This window comes from Ostrinia furnacalis, unplaced genomic scaffold, assembly GCF_004193835.3.
Source record: "Ostrinia furnacalis isolate ACB-3 unplaced genomic scaffold, ASM419383v2 OfSCF4153, whole genome shotgun sequence".
Classification (NCBI taxonomy): Eukaryota; Metazoa; Arthropoda; class Insecta; order Lepidoptera; family Crambidae; genus Ostrinia; species Ostrinia furnacalis.
This window is the reverse complement of record NW_021134392.1, coordinates 667408-689353: the sequence shown is the minus strand read 5'-3', so window position 1 is coordinate 689353 and position 21946 is coordinate 667408. Positions and strand designations below refer to the sequence as shown.

Sequence of the window (21946 nt, the reverse complement as noted above, 5' to 3'; positions counted from 1 at the left end):
ATTTTGTTTTGTTCGACATGGATTATTCCGTTGCCCCTAGCAACCAGTTACTCAGTTGAGTACGGCGGCGTTTTGGGTGCGGTGCGCGGCGCGGCAGTCAGCGAGTCAGTTTTTAACGCAGCTAACGTATTTCAATGAGCACCGGTGAAAAGTTTAATTTTTTGCACTTTTTGTATTGAATTTATTCGGGAGACACTGGTGAAATATTGTGCGTGATTATTGTTACTAAAAAGTTTGACTTTGAGTTATAAAAAGCCCATCAACATGGCCACAGAAGTCACTAAAACCGTGCCGGAAAACACAGAAAAAGAGAAGGAATTGAAGGAAGAAACGACGGTGGACAACGGACAAACTAAAGAGGACGCACCACCAGAAAAAACAGAAGAAAAGGCGGATGAAAAGAAAGCTGAACCACCAGCACCAAAACCCACCGTTCACAAAGCTAATTACGAAAAGGACGTGGTTTACTTGTATCAGTTCTCGCGGACGCCTTTGTTACCATCGACTTCTCCGTACTGCTTGAAAGTAGAGACATGGCTTCGTTTGGCTGGCATCAAGTATGAGGTAAGTTAATTGTTAGATGTTATTACGAACCTTCTTTTGTTTTTAACGAAAATCGCTGCGTGCCGAATCGAACTATTTTCAAAATTCTTTCTGTCTGGCGTCTACAATAACCGCTGTGCTTTTTAAAACCAAATTATACAATGGAGTCTCCTAATCGTTTATGGCACTTTTCCAATTGTGACTAGAATACTGTTAAAAACGTGGCCCAACCTAAGTTACCCATAACTTAAAATTTACATACCGGTAGATGGAAATTGAATCTATTCAAAGCATCTTTTGCTTGGTCCTGCAGCTTTGGCGAAATTGCAATGCGAATTTATTTAACTTGCCTTTAAAATCATGAGCAGAATAAATGGTACATACCTATTTAATACATGGTGATGGATAGGATACTCCATTGTTATACTACATTCATTAAAATGATCCTACCTATTCAATTAGGTACCTACCTACTGTAGACAAAATACATAATTTTGTAAGTAATTGAGGAAAAACGAAGGAGAAAGAAAGTTTTTGTAATTGTATAAAGATCTGTCAATAAATATCAAAATAAATTACTTAATTATTGTGTGTGAGAAAAAGGGTATCCTTCCGTTTGGCCAAATTACTTTTCGCCAAATTTCACTTCGCAAACAACTTATCGCCAAAGTTTCATTTTCCAAATGAACTTTTAGCAACTGTACTTTTCGCAACTAATTCATTTGGTCAAATTATCATTTGGCCAAATTTTACTTGGCAAATGTTTATATAGCAAATGTTTTATTTTGCCAAATATTATATCCCAAATAATTTGTTTGGAAGTAGGTATTGCATAAAATAGTAGGTTAGGTTAGGTTAGAACAGTGACCCTTAACGCGCGAAGGCGAGCGAAGCGTGCCGCGGCAGCGGCCGCCGAGCGCTAGAATCACCTCTATTGTTAATGAATCATTTGGAAATTTCGATAAAAAGAATGAAATATGAAAATTAATTTAGAACAAATTTTATATTAACTACCCACTAAACAAAATAATAACCACAAGTTAATTTGTATTTCATTCTATGCACCAATCAAATTATTTTGTAAATAGTGTATCGTGAAATATTTTTGCCAAATGAAACATTTGCCAAAACATACTTTGCCAAACAATAATTTGCTAAACAATAATATGCCAAAAACGGCATTTGCGAATTAAAAGTTTGCTATAAGTTGTTTTGCCAAATGAGAATTTGCCAAATGAAAATTTGCGAAACGTTGTTTGCGATGTGATAATTTGGGAAACGTTTTTTGGCCAAACATTAGTAATCCGAGAAAAAGTCGAGTAGGTATTATTCTCAAAACATCACTTAGCAAATAGATAGGAGTTATTCTGCATCAAATACACTTTGAAAATTAGCCCACAAGAAAAAAAATTAACAAATGTGCACTTTAACATCCCAATTGAGTTATCAATGACAATAATAATTTTATTCATTCAGGGAAAAAGCTAATTAAAATTTGACTAACTAAACCACCAGTTTGCTATCAGTATCACCAAAATAACTCAAAGATCTAATTTTACCAAAATATGAAGTCCATCCAGGGTTAAAAACTAATATTTAACCGTTTATTTTTGCCTCATTTGGTTAGATACTCTTTTAGTCCTTGCTAGAATCGTAAATCATTGGTTTTAGAAATATCTTTTTGCATAATATTTTGTGTATTGTTAACTTTATTGCTGTTTTTTTTCCATCTCTTAGGATAAATGAAAAAAAAAAACAGCAATAAAGTTAAAAATCCAATGGAAAGTCAGGAATCCTTAGTAGATTGTAAATTCTAATATCATAAAAATTAATAAAAGCTCTACCTTATCTTGTTGCTTTGCTCTCTTTCATAAATGTTTTATTGATTACTGACAAGCACTGTGCCCATTAAATGCAAATTAATTATTATAATGCATGCATATAATTTTTAATTTTTTTCAAACATTTCTAACTTATCATTATATTTTGTTTCTTTTTTCTTTTGTAATAGGTTCCTTCAACAACTTCAAATTATCATTTTTAGGAAAGTAGAAAACTGACCATGACACTTAACAAAAATTGAGTTAAATAAAATTTCCTGTCTAAATACAAAAAACGGAAATGATTACAATTAAATTATGTAGGAACTGCTCTAAGATACACAAGNTGGTCCAACTTCCATACATGGATTGGCACTGTCCTTTCCTTTAAATTGAAATAGCTAAAGTTCTACAAAAATATACAGTTTTCGTTTCCTTGAATTTTCAAAAGTGAATTTTCTTCTGGGCTACCCTGTAAAACAATATACACGAAGTTGTGGAGAGATGGTGCTCGTGCTAGACTCCGAAGATCCTGTGTTACGAGTTTTTTATTTTATTTTTATTGAAACGCTATTGGAATATTTTAAAATTCATGATCACATAAGTACCTAAGTATAGTTTACAGTGCGTTTATTAATCGTTTATTTCTATATGGATTGTGTAGGTAAACGTATAATTATATATTTTTTTCCCGTAAAAAAAAATTAGCTAAATTTGCCGCCCCTCTAAATCTGCCGCCCTAGGCACTGGCCTACTTGGCCTATTGGTAAATCCGCCACTGTACACAAGTACCCTAAAGTACTGTGACCTATTTCCTAGAATGTGCCTAGGAAATTATACATAATAACAGAAAATAGGCCATCAAAAATATTATTAGCACTCATATTCGAGTTTTGACGAAATGACGGAAATAAAGCTTAATTAACTTTGGAAAACTTGGTAACTTTGTGTATAACACATTCTTGACCATCGAGATTTTTATACATATAATCGTAACTACATAGGGTCGTCCCCTGGGAAATTGTACATTATGAACACCATGGCGATACATATGAAGTAAACCAGCCTGATGGCCTTAAAACTATAGGCCGTGAGAAATCGTCCATATGATGCCACGGCACGACGCGGCGGAGCCATGTTTAAGCAAAACCTTAAGTTCAGCAACTTGGCTGACAAGGTTCTGTGTAAGGGGATGAACAGGTTATCGGTTCTTTCTTTCTTTGGATGGCAATTGGCAATATTATCTTTTCAGATAAATAATCGCTCGTTCTTAAGCTAGGGTCGCGGATTCCCATGGCATGAATAATGTACTTACTCACATCTTATTTTAAAATTGTACAATTAACCAACGATGTGTTCGTTCGTGCATGTTTTGCGTAGAACTCGCTGGCATGTAAGTATAATGTGCATTTAGGAGTATGTAGATGGCATAATGCAGTAGATAGTTATTATTAGCTTCACAGCTCCATCAAGGGTCTTACTCATTCATTATAATTTTAATCACGCAAGGATAAGACAAGACAATCGACATGATGTTTGCGTTAATGATAATGTTAGCTTCGTGGGATAACGTTATAATAGGAACGAAAATGCGAATACTTACGCATTGTTTACAGTATCTTAAGTAATCTTTCATTACAAAATCTAAAAATACTTTTATGGCATGGTCATATTGGTCATCTTAGTTTAACAGTAGGCATTAGGTAATTTAGCATTTATCTCAATTTCAAACATTTCATTAAAATAAAAAATAAAATGAATTGAGTTTTGCATCTTTTCAATTTAAACTAAAACTTAGGAATTCATTGGCTGTCATGATTCATGAGCTTTCGTCTGTGAATAATTCAAAGCTCGGAGTTTAAGTTTACTCGTCAACATTCATTATCAGCAACGCATTAGCTTAATGTGTCTGTCACAGCTAATTAGGCTCATTTGGTTGATGTCGAGTCGACTATGTGCGTATTGATGAGCAGACCTCTTTAAAACAACATTGGAATCCAGACAATCGGAAAATTTCGGAAGAAACGATACTTTCTGAGATAGGTAGATGAATGTTGTGCCGCTGCTCCCGAAGCTAAGCTCTTAGGTTACTGCTTAGGAAGACGCTGCTTTACTGGTACTTAAATAACTTGTATTGTCAACCATTACTTCAACCATGATTATTACAAACAAGAGTAAGTACTTATAGGTAGTATTGTTCGACGCCGATAGTATTAGACATTAGACAAGAGTCAGAAAGGTTAGGAAGGGGAATAATACTAATGGGTAGAATTGTCAAATGAGTTATGTTATGCCCGTATGTATAGCATGTGGGCCGTGGTGTGGAGCACAGACTGGAGCAACTAGCGCATCGGAGGGAGGGTGCTGCGCTGTAGGACGTGCGGTATCCGCTCGCGGCCATTGCCCTTTCGCATTAACCTTGTGTATGCCGGCCCGATCATAACCATACCCCAGTACTCTTATCGTGCTGGCCGCAAAGGTCGGAATTCAATGATACATTATTCCCTCAGACTGGACCGTACGCACTCTTTCTTAAGTCAGTAATTAATGGCATGTAGGTCTCGTAGGTACTGTCACGTTGTTATGAAAGTCTATAGAGCCACTGGTATTCAGCGGGTTTACGGTATTCTTACCTTAAAAAATATTGTTTTGTTATTATTTACTGAAGTTAAAGAAGTCTTAATGTAATAAACCAGCCATTTTTAGAACATTTATTATTTAAATGTGACATACTTACAGATTTTCCTTGTCACACCCGGGCACGAACACAACAGATGTGGTTTATAGGGTCCAAAGTGGAAATAATTAAAGAGATAGTTTAATCAATGTGGCTAAGTCATGGTAAAGCTTGTGTATGACAACGCGGTCAACAACCTCTAGAGTCCGATGTGGGCGGCAATTTAGAAGCTCGCCATCGTCAATTTCCAAGATAGAATTGGCATAGGTACTTAAACTGGTCTACTTACTTCGAGGTACTTAATTTAATCGGCTTAGTACTGTGAATAATTATTTTTATAGTCTGGGAGATGGTAAAGATGCTATGTAGGTAGGTACATAGATGTAAATGTGGTGTTTGTTTTCATTAAGAAAGACCTAGGATTTATTGTGTAAATTACTTGTTTACTCCAGTATTTTACTAAAAAGGATAATTATATAGTGAGCTAAAGAAAAGGTTTAAGATTATTAAAATCTTGTGAAAATGATTTTTAATCATATTGCCCTTTGAGTTGAGCTACGTTCGAACCTTGGGTAGATATAATAATTACTGTCTGTTTACACTTAAATTATGTAAGTTCCATGTCCGTTGAACTATATTCTGAATTATTCTGGCTTCATGGCACTTCATTCATTAGGAGAGTCAGCTTTTGGAATAATTTAGTATTGCGTGATCTCGCCTCATTGGCTTGCCGCGGGAATTAGAGTGCCTAACACGGCAAATTAGGCAATAACCAGCAGGAGAGGGCAAACGATATTTTCTGTCACGCTTTTTGTATTTAAGGTTCCGTTCCCCTAAAAATGCAAATGGAACCCTATTTATCATTCGGCCTACTTAACACTATTTGGTATTTTGTTGTATTTTAGTAGACTTTTTATTTTATGAGACATAAAAAAAAGAATAAGAATAAGAAATCTAGATTTTAGTTAATAAATAAGTTCACAAGATTATTTATTATCTACCTATCTATTTCAGGGTAGTAAAATAAGAATAATTCACAAACATATTGATGTTACGATATCAATATCATTTTATTCTTTTCATAAATAAAACATATTAGGCATTTACATTACTTATAATATAAAATATTATTAATTAGAACAATTTATAAAAATACTTTAAAGACGCTTCGCTTCTATGAAATAATTTATTCACGATTTCAGTCTAGTTAAAAAAATCACAACTTAAAATTTCATACGACTTCTCGAAAAATCGAAATCGAATAGAAACTATTATTATTGTATTAGGTAATTATTATTAAATGGCAGGGGCAGACAAGCAAATGTATCGTTGGAGCCTGGTAGAGCTTAATGTAGGTACCTACATAGTAAAGCAAGTGAATCTTATCAATGATTTAAGTATAATCTTATGTAATGCAGTAGCATGCCTACATACAAGTGCGTTTACGTAAGGATAGAAGTTTTTTTAGCTTTAAAATGGTACGTACGTAGCTCTTCGTGTGCTAGTCTGATTTCCTCGGGCTGTTTTAACCAGTACCTAATTAATTAGTAAAAAAAACTTTATCTAAGCGTGTTTGTTGCTTATTATAATTACTTATAAGTAAAATTAAAAAAAATTAAAACCGACTCCNATACTTTTGGAGTCGGTGCAGGCAAACTTTACATGTTTCATAATCTTGGCACCGACTCCAGAAGTATCAATCATGGTATACCTACATAAATATTAATAATTCGTCCTAATAAATAAGTAGGTAATTAGTAATTATTTTTCTACGTTTTAGTGTAGGTTTTTTGGAGTCGGTTTTAATTTTTTTTATAAAATTTTACTTATTTCTTGCTTTTTAGTTAACTAATTATTACCTTGATGTTACTACTGAAGGTAGGCAGTACACTGAGACCAAAAAAAAATGGTTCATAATCGGCGGAGATATTGCGTATAAAAAAGTTCATCCCCAATTTTCCACCCTTGGGGGTAAAATATTTTCTTCAAATTCGCATGAAACCACCCTTTTGATAATACCTATTCAACAAAAAAATAATCGTTCAAATTGGTTTATAATCGGCGGAGATATTGCGTATAAAAAAGTTCATCCCCAATTTTCCACCCTTGGGGGTTGTTTTTTTTATTATTAAATTTAAATGGGACCACCCTTGAGGTATTACCTATACGCCGAAAAAAGATTTGTTCAAATCGGTTCATAATTGGCGGAGTTATCGCGTAACAAACATAGAAAAAAAAAAAAACATACGGGTCGAATTGAGAACCTCCTCCTTTTTTTTGAAGTCGGTTGAAAATGAAACTACGTATGAGTTACAAAGTTAGCATCCTGTAAATAATCTTTGCATTTTGAGAGACAAAATTATTTTCAGTTCATTATGCAGTATATGCAGCATATTGTAGCAATCTCTTCACATACGATAATTATAATTTTAATAGCTAGTGTTTATAATGTACTCTGGGAGCCATGTGATCTATCAATAAATTAATCCGTCGATTCTTCAGTCCAATCCAATAGCCTACAACTACATACTACCGGGACATATTCGGTGGGGCGGGACGGATTATGTTGTATTATGATGTGTGCCAATCTAAATTGGGAGGGAACAAATAAAACAAGTCTGATTCTGTCACTGATTCACCTTGTAAAGTCAGAGGATAAACGTCATCTAGCTAGAATTAAATATATTATAGCCTGACCAGGAACATAAAAACCCTCGCCATGTTGCGGAAAACTAATGGTGCTAATTTCTTTTAATGGCAACAGTTACTGAAAACTTCATTAACATGTCACCTTGCATGTCAGTCTATTGCTGTCAAAGTGTAAACTATTATTTTAAATGTGTGCAATTGATTTTGTGAATTAAATTGCTAAAATATTTTTATAGTCGTGAAAGAAAAGTGGTTCACAATGTGTTAAAGTATTTGTCGAAGAGAAATACTAAGGGTTCGGACAATATTTTCATTGAATAATGTTTCCGACAAAGGTTGTCAAATTGACTGACATGTTTATCGTATAGTACAGTCCACTATGAAAATTAGCTGTGGTTTGTTTCAACTACCTATTTTAAAGTTTTTTGTCACTTTCTAAGTGTTGAATTTTATGGAATTGGGAAAGAAGTACCGAGTTTGAAGCGTTCATGAGCAGACATTGCAGTTGAATATTCAAGTTCTGAATTTGATTATTGATGAATAATAAAATAAATCCTACTAGCTCGATTGATGATTTCATTTAATTTATTTAAACCAGGTTACCTTTAATAATATTTTTTCGTTAATTTATGAAAATATCAAATTAGCCCGTAATCCTGAATCCTGATACATAAATTTAGCCTATTAATTTAACACAGGTACGACTGTACTCAGTGTTGCACTATCAAATGCAATTGACGCGCCTCTATGCCAGGGTTTTTATGTTCCTGGTCAGGCTATACAAGAAGATTTATTTCTTAAATATTTAATTGAATCGGGCTTAGCTCAGTACAATAACCTGGCCTAATTGTTTGAGCAATTAATATTTTTTATTATTATAGCCCATTTAAGTCAGCAGGCATTATAATCTTATTAGGTAACTAACAATCAACAAGCTACCTATATTACCTACATAAATATTGCTAGTTTGATTGATTAAAGAATGTGTTTTCTTTGCACTACAACCTATAATTCAATGAAATCACAGTTATTTGTTATAATTTTCGGAATTCACCTATAATTTTAGCGGGGTTGGCAAGATTTATAATATTTCTTTGGGCTACAGCCTTACAGGCTGTCTAGCCTGCAGGGCTTTGTCAAAAATATTGAAAGCTTTAATTTAATCGGTCCTGTGTCTGGTAGGGGTAATTATAATAATCTATTAGGTCAAGTTAGCTTATAGTTTCCCGATGTAGGGTAGTTAATTTTCTAGAGAAGATAGAATAGAAGATTAGATGTTCAATGATTTTCAGGTAAAATTTAAACTTATTTACCTACTTGGGGACACAAATCTTAACTGAATACATCAGTATTGCAACAGTGTCAAATGATTTGTGTACAGACAGACCGATCAGTATACAGACAAATCGTAATAAAGTCGTGCAGCGAATCAATATAATCGATTTCGCTAATAGAAGCATCGGCAACAATGCGATTATTATTCCAACTGGTAGTGTTGTTTCGAGCGACGTATTTGGTGGTGGTATGCGGGTCGCCCGCGCCAGCCCTCAGTCAGTCAGACACGACGGAAGTGAGCTACGCGTTGCTTAACGCTCTACGCTGCAAAGCCGCTTATTCATATTCCACGCAGGCGGTTCTCTATAAAATAACTAGCACCTGCACCGTTACAGCGTGTCCTTCATAAGACATATCGCAATACCTTACCGATTCAGAGCGTATCGAGCCTTAAGTCTCATTTTGTTGTCTCGGCCCAATTGTGGTTATCACACATAGGTATTCATAATATATTTCACAACGTATTCATTATTTATGAATAGGTACTATGTACTTGTTCTTTGTCTTATAGGCAATCGTCCTCAGCTAATGATAAGACGGAAACTACGGAATATGGAAATCTAGTTTAGTTCCCTATAGTAGGTTTAAGCCTAGGCGCAGACCACCGACTTTTAGTTGGCCGGTAGTTGGGTCGGGCTGTTGATTAGTATGGAGAAGGAGATGTATGAAAGTGCGCACCTTAGACCGATTTAGAATCGGCCCCAACTATCGGCCAACTAAAAGTCGATGGCCTGCGCCTAGGCTTACGTGTCATGGTAGCTCAATAAATCATTCCAAATTTTTAATCAATGTGTAACACACACTGATAAAATTTATTGTTGCAACGTGATCGGGAAAACACCGATGTGTTTGACCACTGAGCTATGAAATCATGCAGCTACGGCATGCCGGCTGCACTTTCTCGTGCGCTCGGGCTGCACTCGGCGCAGTCCGCACAGCGGACAAGCAATTATCCGCGGCAACTTACATTCACTAACGCATTGCGTTCATTCAGTTTTATTGAGATGATGGCAACTAGCTTCTTAATCGATTCTACGGATTGCCTACAAGAGTAAATTATACTGGAAGCTAACCAGCATTCATAGAACATGTTTGCCGATATATTTATTGTACACTGCTACTAGGACGGTACCTACTCTACCACGAAGATAGATAAATGATCTATCAAACAAACCTAACGAATGAGGAATAAAGAGCTAAGGAATTCATGCGGGTCGGATCTATTTATCATAGCAATTAAGAGCAGAGAAGTAGAGTAGAGACTTTGTCTGCTTGAAATAGAATGGGGATCCCTGGATTACTAATGTTTGGCCAAAAAACGTTTCCCAAATTATCACATCGCAAACAACGTTTCGCAAATTTTCATTTGGCAAATTCTCATTTGGCAAAGCAACTTATTGCAAACTTTTAATTCGCAAATGTTTTTTTTGGCATATTATTGTTTAGCAAATTATTGGTTGGCAAAGTATGGTTTGCCAAATGTTTCATTAGGCAAAAATATTTCACGATAAACTATTTACAAAATAATTTGATTGGTGCATATAATGGTATACAAATTTGCTTGTGGTTATTATTTTGCTTAGTGGGGAGTTAAAATAAAATTTGTTCTACATTAATTTCCTTATTTCATTCTTTGTATCGCAATTTCCAAATGATTCAATAACAATAGAGGTGATTCTAGCGCTCGGCGGCCGCTGCCGCGGCACGCTTCGCTCGCCTTCGCGCATTAAGGGTCACTGTTCTAACCTAACCTAACCTACTATTTTCTGCAATACCTACTTTTTGCAACCATACTATTTTCTGCAATGTTTTACATAAAATTATTGTGAAAACCATGATAATGTGCCTTATGCTTTGATTTGTGGGTAACGGTGGGTAAGTAAGTATGTGAAGTGTCAATTTGACCAAACAAATTATTTGGGATATAATATTTGGCAACATAAAACATTTGCTAAATAAACATTTGCCAAGTAAAATTTGGCCAAATGATAATTTGACCAAATGAATTAGTTGCGAAAAGTACAGTTGCTAAAAGTTCATTTGGGAAATGAAACTTTGGCGATAAGTTGTTTGCGAAGTGAAATTTGGCGAAAAGTAATTTGGCCAAACGGAAGGATACCGGGGATCCCTTCTTTTATTTAACAATGTAGGTAACCTACCTAGTGCAGAATCTGATATTTGGCACAAGAATAGAAGATTAAATCGATAATGGTGTAGGTACGAGCATTTTAAAAACTTAATAATTTTCTTAAGCAGCACCATCCGTGTATTTTTTGTAGAAAGTCGATCGCAGATATATCAGAAAAAGGTTGGAATTTGTGTCTGAGATGTCACTTATAATGAAAAGTTTTATTTTCCATGAACTCATGAAAAGATGATAAGCGCTTCCCCCTCTGTGGGCTCTATCTCGACTCTCGAGTTAACAGTTAGCTGATTTTCTTAAAACCGAATTTGTAGAGTCTACACTCTATACGTACCTATCTACTAAAAACTTTAAATAAAATAGAAATACTTAGTGTATTTACCTATTAGCACAGAATAATCTAATAGTAATGTATGGACAGAAGAAAGATCCTGGTGAAACTATGACCATTCTTGTTGATTTGAATTTACTAGCTCAACAGTATGGGTTACGAGCTGAGGATAAAATAATAATAAATAAATAGTTTATTCATTAAAAATAAGAGCATTACAAGAACTTATTATGCTAGAGTTTAACGGTTCATAGTATTTTGTAGCCTGAGCTAGGTTAAAAACCTGTGTTTCAGGCGAAAAAAGCTCACACGTTAAATAGAAATTAAATAAATTAACAATTAGCTTTATTAAATACAATTATTAAGAATAGGTACATAGGTTACATAGGTACTACAAGTAGCTCCTCAGTTGAATCATATGTCAAACATTGAAGGTACTTAAATATGACTATTTAGAGTATATATGTTAAGAGTCTTATTTAATTTATTGTACAGAAACGGACCTAGGAAAGTAAAAAATCTATTTGTAAAAATAAATTTAGAGATGGATGTTTGTACAAAGATAAATACTCTCCACGTTTGCTAGTATGGCCGACCAAGCAATTTGCGACGAGACGCTTTCCTTGCATAAAAAGGAACTACAGGATTTGATTGTGTGGTTAGCGTCAAGGTTTTAGCATCACCTTTAGTAGCAAAAATCATCTTTGAGAATTATTTAGGTTCTATTTATAGTTTTCCTGAACAAATCAATTGAAATTTGGTTCTAAAATGAGAAGGATTTTTTTATTCCCAAGGTAGAGTCGCAGTTCTGATGCACATAAAAATAACAAAACTGTAATGTAGGTGTAATCATTCAATCAATTTCAATGCGGTGACTAACTAAACCGGCAAATGAAGCTTCAGATCGAAAATAAGATAAAATTTTATTACTATCAGGGTATGGAAATTCCATTCAAAACTAAAAAAAGGACTAATTAAGACAGATATATTATAATACTCGTAATTATTAAAATATTAGTGTTAGAGTGAAGAAAATAACTATACGAAATTATATATAGGTACCTACCTACTAGTGAATTAACAGTAAGATTCACATTAATTGGAAGTAGGTGTATTACTAATTAATTTATAAAAAACTTATTTAAATTGAAATAATTTCACACTTCCAGCGACTAAGTACAATCAACATATTATTATTTATGTACCAGTATGTATACTGTGCGTCTGCTTAGAAATCGCTGCTCGTGCATTCGCAATGATTCACCTAATGAATATTACATATTCTGTCTTGACTGATACTATAATAATAATGACAACTACGACAAACCATGCTGATTTTGTATTAATGCAGTAATTGTTTCCTCAATTTGCATTTACATTGGTCAAACCAATACGCATAATTAAATAAAAGTGTGCGTTGTGGTCGATACCTACCTACTTTTTATTTTACGCTGAAATAAAAGTGCCTGTAGGTACATTTAACGAACGATGATAAGACAAGGGTGCACTTTGTGTAGAAAACATTACCGTGACTGTGTGATCCCTTTTGTATTATTAAAAAAACATCAGCCGTCCTGTCCTGTGCTACCTATTTAGACTACGTTGTGCAACCAAAATGACTCGTACAATCACGACATTCGTGTGTCTTAGTAATATTTTCCTCATTGTGTTTATGAATTATAATAAAATAAAATAAGAACCTCAACAATTTAACCTCGGGAACTGTAACTTCACATGGATAGAAAGACGATTGTATCGATCGACTCGAAATATCTTCAAGTCCTTATTTTAATATTAATGAACAGCCTTCCTTTGTTATATTGCTCTATAATTTCATACTTACAAGCCATATAATTATATTAATTAGGTTCGTTAATAGGAATTTGTCACAATACGTTGATGCTCGATGCGATTTTTATGCAAATCTTCCATTTCCAAGTCTGTAACATCGATAAAAGCAATAATCTTTTGACTTGTGATATTTAAGCTTTAGTTAGAGACTCTATTTGTCATACATGCAACATTGAAATTATCCACACAATGGGGAATATTTCTTCGAATTCTATTGTTTATGCAAACGCTAGCACAATGTGTAATGTTGCTTTGTTTACACTTACCATCAGATACTTAACAGTAACACACATTGTTAAATTAACTTTGATTCGATGTTATTTCTTCCACCTAACGCTACTGCGTGGTTAGATAATACACGTTAAACGGCAGGAACAGTAGTTGCTATGATTCCACGGATTTAGTGTTGTTTTGTTAGAATACCTTCTTAATGTGTACATACATTGCAGACGACGGAAGGACAACGTAAACACTGTAAGATCTTACATAGTTGTAATAGGGTACGAATTTGCAAAAATAATGTATGGTCTGATGTGCTGTCGACTGTACATCATATACCAACGATTGTATATTCTTACTGGCCCATTTGAATGGTGGAGGACGCCACGACAATATTAAATAAATGTACTGTACTTACTATTTTAGATCAGGGTTCGAGGATATATATCAAGGGATATATATCTTGATATATATCAGATATATATCCGATATATATCAAACCGGTTTTAATGATATACAGTGTGAGTCACGTTAAAGTGTACATATGAAAATAGATGAAACTAGACCTATTTTTATCGACAAAAAAGAGGTCAAAAATTTTTTCTGATTTTTTTTTAATTTTTTATAGAATTTTTTTTCTTCCAATTACTTATTGTAAAGAAAACGTAATAACTTTTAAACTAAGCGGTATATCCTGATAAAATAAAAACAGTAATAATGCTAAATAACAGGCAATACTAAAAAAATACATAAAATACACAAAAAAGGCAAAAAAATAATAAAAAATGATAATTTTTGAAAAAAATCTGCTTAAAAATTCGTGTTTTTTTGGTTATTTGATAAATTTCTCCAAAAAATGCCCCTATAACTGGTGGTTTTTATTACTTTGTATTATTCTCTATCGTATTATCTTTGTAAAACTAAAAATCGCATGTCTCTATCCCTATCACAACAATTGCTATGATCGTTTGAACAAAGGCCTGCCACAACATTATTCTCCGCTACAGGTAGAGACAATTTTAATTTTAACTAAAATGCTTATTTTACTTCGAAATCTTTTGTTTTTATTTGAAATCTAACTTGTCTTTATCAAAATTACAAATCTAGAGCCATTTTCAGTTTTGTTGTTAACGAAGCGTTGAATGGCGCGCCCGGAGAGGCTTAGTTCAAACGATCATTGCAAACGTTGNTAATACGATAGAGAATAATACAAAGTAATAAAAACCACCAGTTATAGGGGCATTTTTTGGAGAAATTTATCAAATAACCAAAAAAACACGAATTTTTAAGCAGATTTTTTTTCAAAAAGTATAATTTTTTATTACTTTTTGGCCTTTTTTGTGTATTTTATGTATTTTTTTAGTATCGCCTGTTATTTAGCATTATTACTGTTTTTATTTTATTAGGATATACCGCTTAGTTTAAAAGTTATTACGTTTTCTTTACATTAAGTAATTGGAAGAAAAAAATTCTATAAAAAATAAAAAAAAAATCTCAAAAATTTTTTGACCTCTTTTTTGTCGATAAAAACAGGTCTAGTTTTATCTATTTTCATATGTACACTTTAACGTGACTCACACTGTATATCAACTTTTAAAATTTGTTACTGTATTTGTACTTTTTGACATAAGATTTTTATTTTTTTTGTTGATTTTGCCATACTCAAAAGAAATTTTATGTTTTTGCTTTATTTGTCTGATTTTAAGTTTTAAAAACATTAAAAACATGTTTATGTAACACTTATGCAATAGTATTCGTGAATAATACAATAAAATAATAGTATGGCTTTCATACAAAATTGATATATATCAAAGTTGATATATATCTGATATATATCATAAATATCCGATATTTTGATATTTATAATAAATATCGGATATTTTCGAACCCTGGTTTAGATTAAAGGTACAATCGTGAAGAACAATACTGCAGTATGTTCGGCAGTTTGACAGATGAGATTTAAGTGAAACCGTTGTAACCTTTATAAATATGACAATAAATAAAATATTTTAAGTAAATAATTTTAAGGTTTTGTTGACAAGTTTTAAGATATAATACCTTGAATAAATTTTAAATTAAAAAACAAATACTCTTGTACACTTTCTTCAAACGGTTTCGCTCCAAAAATCTTGACATGGCATGGACTTAAATGGCTATTTTTTACAATAAATAAATTAGTATAAAATAAATAATGTATGAATAAATAAACAAGCAAGTTACAGTCGCATAATTTGCGTCCGTAGTCACCTGCAGTCCTCTACCCGTAATGCGATACGAAGCCCGATGCGTTACGTTGAATATTATCGTGTGTTTACGTCGAAGAGAGTATGTGTTTATTGTCAACGTATGAATGATAGCATGATTCTTGCTCGATATGCTTGACTTGGGAACAAGTAAGGACTATACGAAATTTCGAAATGCTTTACTAAATTATAAGAAGTTGCGTAAAATATAAATCTAAGATTTGGGCAATAACTGATCAATAAAATACCTTTCGATATGAAATAGTTCTTGATGTTTCAACCAGTAAGTCGATATTATGCACTTAACTATACTAGGTGCTTTTGCAACAAAAATTATGGACTGATAATAATGTGCCGTGACCCGGTGGGAAAGAAGAATAGAGTCGTGGACCTTTTGGTATTTATCCCAAACTGCCCCATCATCATGGTACATTCGAATCTTCCCTGTGAGCTTTAAGCTGCCGCGTGCAGAGTTCAAGGTTGTTCCTATTGTTGTTTGTGATGATAGCAGTGATTTTTATAACGGTGGGGCCAATCCCGTAGGCCACGAGGCCACGCTGTTTGACATAACGTTATCAAAGTTTAATAAACGTAACGTACACGTTCATGAATTTCATATTTCGTTCGTTCAAGAACACGATTAATTTATAAATTTAGAGTAATGAGTCTAAATTAACAGCCTATTATTACCCAAAAATGTTGGTATCATATTTCTGATGAAATAAAAAGCATAAAATTCCGTTCATTCCTAACATTTACCCAACCCAAGCAGGCCAAATAAAATTTATGACTTGAACTTTATTGTCAAGGTTCTAGCGTTACGCTTTCATGAATTAATCCTGTTCCCGAATGTTAGATTAGTATTCATCTGCTCCTCGATTTAAGCTTTCAGAATTTTGTCCCTTAGTTATGAAATCTATTTTGGGAAATATAATGATGTGTATGTGGGACCTAGACGCAGGGGTCGGCAACCGCGAGGGCTTCGACCCGCGTCGGGCGAGCGCCTGCGCGACCCCGCCCGACGCCGCCCGGCTATCTCCCAAGCTCGCGCCCCAGCGAGCCCGCGCCCCCCGCCGCTCGCCCCGCCACCCCGGGGGTGCCTGGGTCCGGGCGCGCGCCCTCAGCTCAATTTATCTCCCGTGCGGCCCTAGCAACAGCCCGGATATCTAGATGCACTAGCTACCTCCCCCTGCCCAACATCGATATCGCGCTAGCGAGTACTGCGCAGATGCACATCCCGCCGGGCTTGATACTGTTCCTGGAAGCTGGCCTACCTAGATTTAATCTATATTGCCTAGGGTTAATGTGAGATTAACATTTAAAATTACTCTATGAATCTAACATCTTAAGGATTGAATAGACTAACCGGACGAGATTAGAGCGGTCGGTGACTGCGGGCCGCCAGCAAATGATATTAGTATGCAGGGCTTTGACTTGCCTTGCGACTCGGGTTTTGCCTATCAGCTAAGACGAGGGTTGCTTTGCTACCGTTCCTGTGCGATGTTCCATGATCCTATTTAGGTTACCTACTAAAGTCTGATTATAATGCTTATCCTTAGATCATTACGATATTGTGATAATATGATGCTGAAAATTTTGATAGTATAATCAGGGTTCGAAAATATCCGATATTTATGATATATATCCGATATATATCGGATATATATCATAAATATCCGATATTTATGATATTTATCAGATATATATCTGATATATATCATAAGAATATTTTCGAACCCTAGGTTCGAAAATATCCGATATATATCCGATATTTATGATATATATCCGATATATATCGGATATATATCATAATATCAGATATATATCTGATATATATCGGATATATATCATAAGGATATTTTCGAACCCTGAGTATAATACCTTTAAACTGTAACAAAATCAAAATCTACAGGTTTGTATGGAACTCTCGGTGCGCGAGTCCGACTCGCACTTAGCCGGTTTTTTAATAATATCGACGATTACTCTAATCAGAAATTTTTATGAAACCTATCACGAGAGATAATTTTTAATTTACTTTTCCTAATGTTCAATTGCTTTGTTTAACACAAAAGAACTTAAAACTTAAAGTTCGCACCTATTGTTTACGGCAGTCGTGTACCTGTTTAAGATAACATAGAAATGTTCTCAGAAATAGAGATAGGAGTTTCCTAGTAATGGCACAGAATAAATAAATACTACGAGTATTACTCGCAATGGTCATGAATGAGGACTTATTTTGGAGTTGCAATTAGGAGTAAATACGGTGTGAGTGATCTCACTCGATTATTTCTAAACTATACAAGATATCAAGAAACTGATCCTGAACTCTTTCAAACGGTATCAGTAATAGGTTACAGAATTAAATGGATCTATCCGAAAATTCGATGTTTTCAGCCTCCATACTAAATGTATGCCAGCCACACAATATTAAAAGTGTTATTTTTTTTAATTCAAAATAAACTCTTATAATGAAATCGTAAATTGCATGATCTTATTAAAAAATATTCATGAAAAATATTGGTTTTAGGCTTTACTTGCTTTATTANAGACCGTCACCTGGAGTAAAAATTTTTGATTTTTTTTAAATGCCCATTATTTTGAAAATATGCCACATAGATTTTTTTTTATATTTTTCTGATAACCAACATAACTTGCCTCAACACCCAGTTCCGGCTTGACGTTACATTACGGGACACCCTGTATAAGATTTTATAAGCTAAATAACAGGCGATATAATAAAAAATATAAAATACCCAAAAAATGCCAACAAATAATAAAAATTATACTTTTTGAAAAAAAAAAACATTTTAATTTTTTTTTTGTTATTTGATAAATACCTCTAATTTGATAATATCTCCAAATAATGACCATATTATAGGTGGTTTTTAATTCTTTGTGTTAATCTTTGTGGTAAAACAAAAAATCTCATGTCTCTATCCCTATCACAATCACAACGTTTTAGTACGAGAGCCCACGACCAAAATTTTTGTCTCATAGCAATACGGCCAAAACCGCATCAAATCGATAGATACGATTATCCTGAACTCGAAAATACCAATATCAGACATTTTCCGCGTAGGGTTTNCGATTAATCCCAACTTAACAGTTTTATAGTCATAAAAAATGGCTATAGCGTAACTACCTATTTTTTGAAGAAGTGACTCTGGATCCTTGTAAAGACTCATTTTTGGGGTAAAAACCTTTTCTTTAATGAAATGAAGTTTAGAACTAGGCTTTCAAATGGTACCAATGTTGGTGGGAAGTGAGGATGCATACGTTTGATAAGTGCTTGTCGCGGGAGGTGCGATTTATTTGATGCCGAGTGTATTATCAAGACCATGAGTGCCATGACTGTGGTGTGGCTGTACTAAATGTATGGAAGCTGGAAACATTTGAATTTTCGGATAGATCCAGTTTATTTTGTAACCTATTATTGGTACCGTTGGATAAAGCTCGTGAAGCACTTTCAGGATCAGTAACCAGTTATTGGATATCTTGATAGTTTAGATATAATCGAGTGAGATCACTTATCGTTTCCACCCTGAATACGACCTGCAAGCTTTCAACAAGAGAGCGTATCTTCAGCTTGAAGCCCTGCAACGGCTGCAACGCACCTGTAACGCCCCTGTTGGGATTGCGGGTGTCTATGGGCGATGGTAATCACTTACCATCAGGTGATCCGTCTGCTCGTTTGCCTCAGTCCTGTCATATATAAAATATGTATACAGGGTGTCCCGTAATGTAACGTCAAGCCGGAACTGGGTGTTGAGGCAAGTTGTGCTGGTTATCAGAAAAATATAAAAAAAAATCTATGTGGCATATTTTCAAAATAATGCGCATTTTAAAAAAATCAAAAATTTCTGCTCCAGGTGACGGTCTTTTTACTCGTGTTGCCACAAATCTTCACTATTTCCAAATTTTTTTTTTGTTATGTAACCCTGAATAATGCTTCTCTAAATTGTTATCAAAATTACAAAACCAGCTGCTCCAGCTTGGATAAAAAAAATACATTATTCCCAAAAAAAATTTCAAAATAAAATTTTTGTCTAGTTTAAACTGACTGTACTGAAAAAAAAAAGTACTACGCAAGTGTGGCATGTGACGTCATAATTTGGCGCATTTAGTAAGGATTCGAAAATGGTATAACACTTGGTAAATTCTTGCTGTAATTGTCGACAATNTAATCATGGCAACAATACGAAAAGTTAAAAAAAATAATTATCCGTATTGCTATGATACAGGTCGGCTAAATTTGTTGACATTTTCAAAAATGCGCACAGGCTATATGCTACGCGCAAAATGTCTGAAAACTAACTTTTTCGTAATACAATTATAAAATCTATGTACATTTTCACTATCAGACGTATTGCTATAATACCGACTGTCTTTTTTTTTTGACACAGCAGAAATGGCCTCCCACTCAATTGCTACACTTTCGACCGTTACTACACACCTAGTCGGGTTCAGAATCATACAATCTAACGATTTTATAGGGTTTTTGCCGTATTGCTATGACACATGGTTTTGGTCGTGGGCTCTCGTACTATTTGCAATGAGCGTTAAGCAGAATCAGAAACGATGTTTTTTAAATAAAGTTGTTAAAAAATCTGGCTATGCTATGAGTTTTATAATAAATATAATATGAATGAATAAGTATTATACGTATCACGAATTAGATCTACCGATCGATTTCTAAGCTAAAACGGAATGGGACATTATTGAAATCATTTAAAATCAAGTTACAAGCAGTAATTTCCTTTCATTAACTGGGCACTACTCTGAAACGCTGTTTACGTAGTTTCGAGTCGAGTCTATCTGTCACCGTCGCTCATGGTGGGATCTCGCTTTGCCTGAGAGGGATGGTAACATTCGAAACTTGGATAACGTTTTTCAGAGTAACCCCGTCGGATCGCAGCAACGACAACGCGCGAAGGAGAGTTAATCTACTTACATCCGTCGCGATTACCAAACCCATTCCTCCAAGCAAGAAATGCTTGATTTTAACCTAAAAGCAATGCTGAAGTATTGTATTTCGATGTTTGATGAGAATTTATTGTAAGAAAATAATGAAAATAGGTTAATCACGTTCTCAAAACGGTTTTATGCCTACTTGTGGTTAGGTTTTTTTTAAATATTTTTGGTTCGTTTTCTTGATGACTGGTTTGATCTTTAGTCGCTGTAGTCGCTTCACAATGCACAATGTAGAGTCAACAGACATAGGACATAATATTACAACTGCATAAGATGCCACTGGTTTGATCCGCCCTCGTCAGATACGGTAGTTATTTGAATGATAACATTGACCTTTTGAAGTATTATTGATAGTAGTCAATAGTCATTATGCCATCCTTACTACAAAATACTATCGTCGTAACCATAAAAAATGTACTGACAGTGATATTTTGGGAATGGATTAATTATTTCTTACAATAACAGCCGCACGTGTTTAGCGTCCGAATGCCTAAATTAAGCGGCGTCTCGAATACACAGTGCCAGCCCGTAACTTATAGTCAACACCTGTTTATCCCAGTCTTCTCGAAGCTTAATGTGACTGAAATCATTATACAACCTGACTTCAAGACCATAAATCCCGTTGGGCGGCTACTGTTGCGATTATTGCGTAACAATTTGTTAACAAGGGATGTTACATTGACCGGTGTCGGGGTGGCGGGCGCCGCGGCGCGGTGCGGGGGCGCAGCGCCGGCCGCTGAACCTCGCCAGTCGAAATCAATACAGCTGCTGTCCCCGCCCGGTGCGGCGGCGAGCGCTGTCTGGAGCCGTCGCCATGGATACCGGCTACAGAATCCCAACCGCCGCGACGCGCCCCTCCCAGCTTCCCACCCGGCCCCCTGTACCCATGTCACCCTATGCCCGCTACTCGCGTGCGTCATAGTTAGTCGCTCTTTGTGATATGCCAATTTATGGGTCATTTTGAGTTATCTCATTTCTCATTCAATCTACATTTACCTCCACTGAAGCAATTTTGATTAGCGTTAGCTTACTTTTTTTTAGTAAAATATACTTGAAAGGAGTTTGAAATGGGGGATTGCTCATCATTATTCAAGCTAGCGATATGATGGTAATTAGATTTTACGACCGCGTTTATTGTCTTATCTGTATGTTATAGAATTTTTG

General features: G+C 34.7%; 1 protein-coding gene across 1 annotated transcript in view; it reads left to right on the top strand.

The window, feature by feature from the left end:
• Positions 1-41: 41 nt before the first annotated feature.
• fax (failed axon connections) overlaps positions 42-21946 on the top strand; it is a 31877-nt gene continuing 9972 nt past the window's right edge. The window contains exon 1 of the mRNA XM_028313116.1: positions 42-564. Coding sequence (XP_028168917.1) covers positions 265-564 — 300 coding nt within the window. The 5' untranslated portion in view covers positions 42-264. The remainder of the gene's footprint in view (positions 565-21946) is intronic.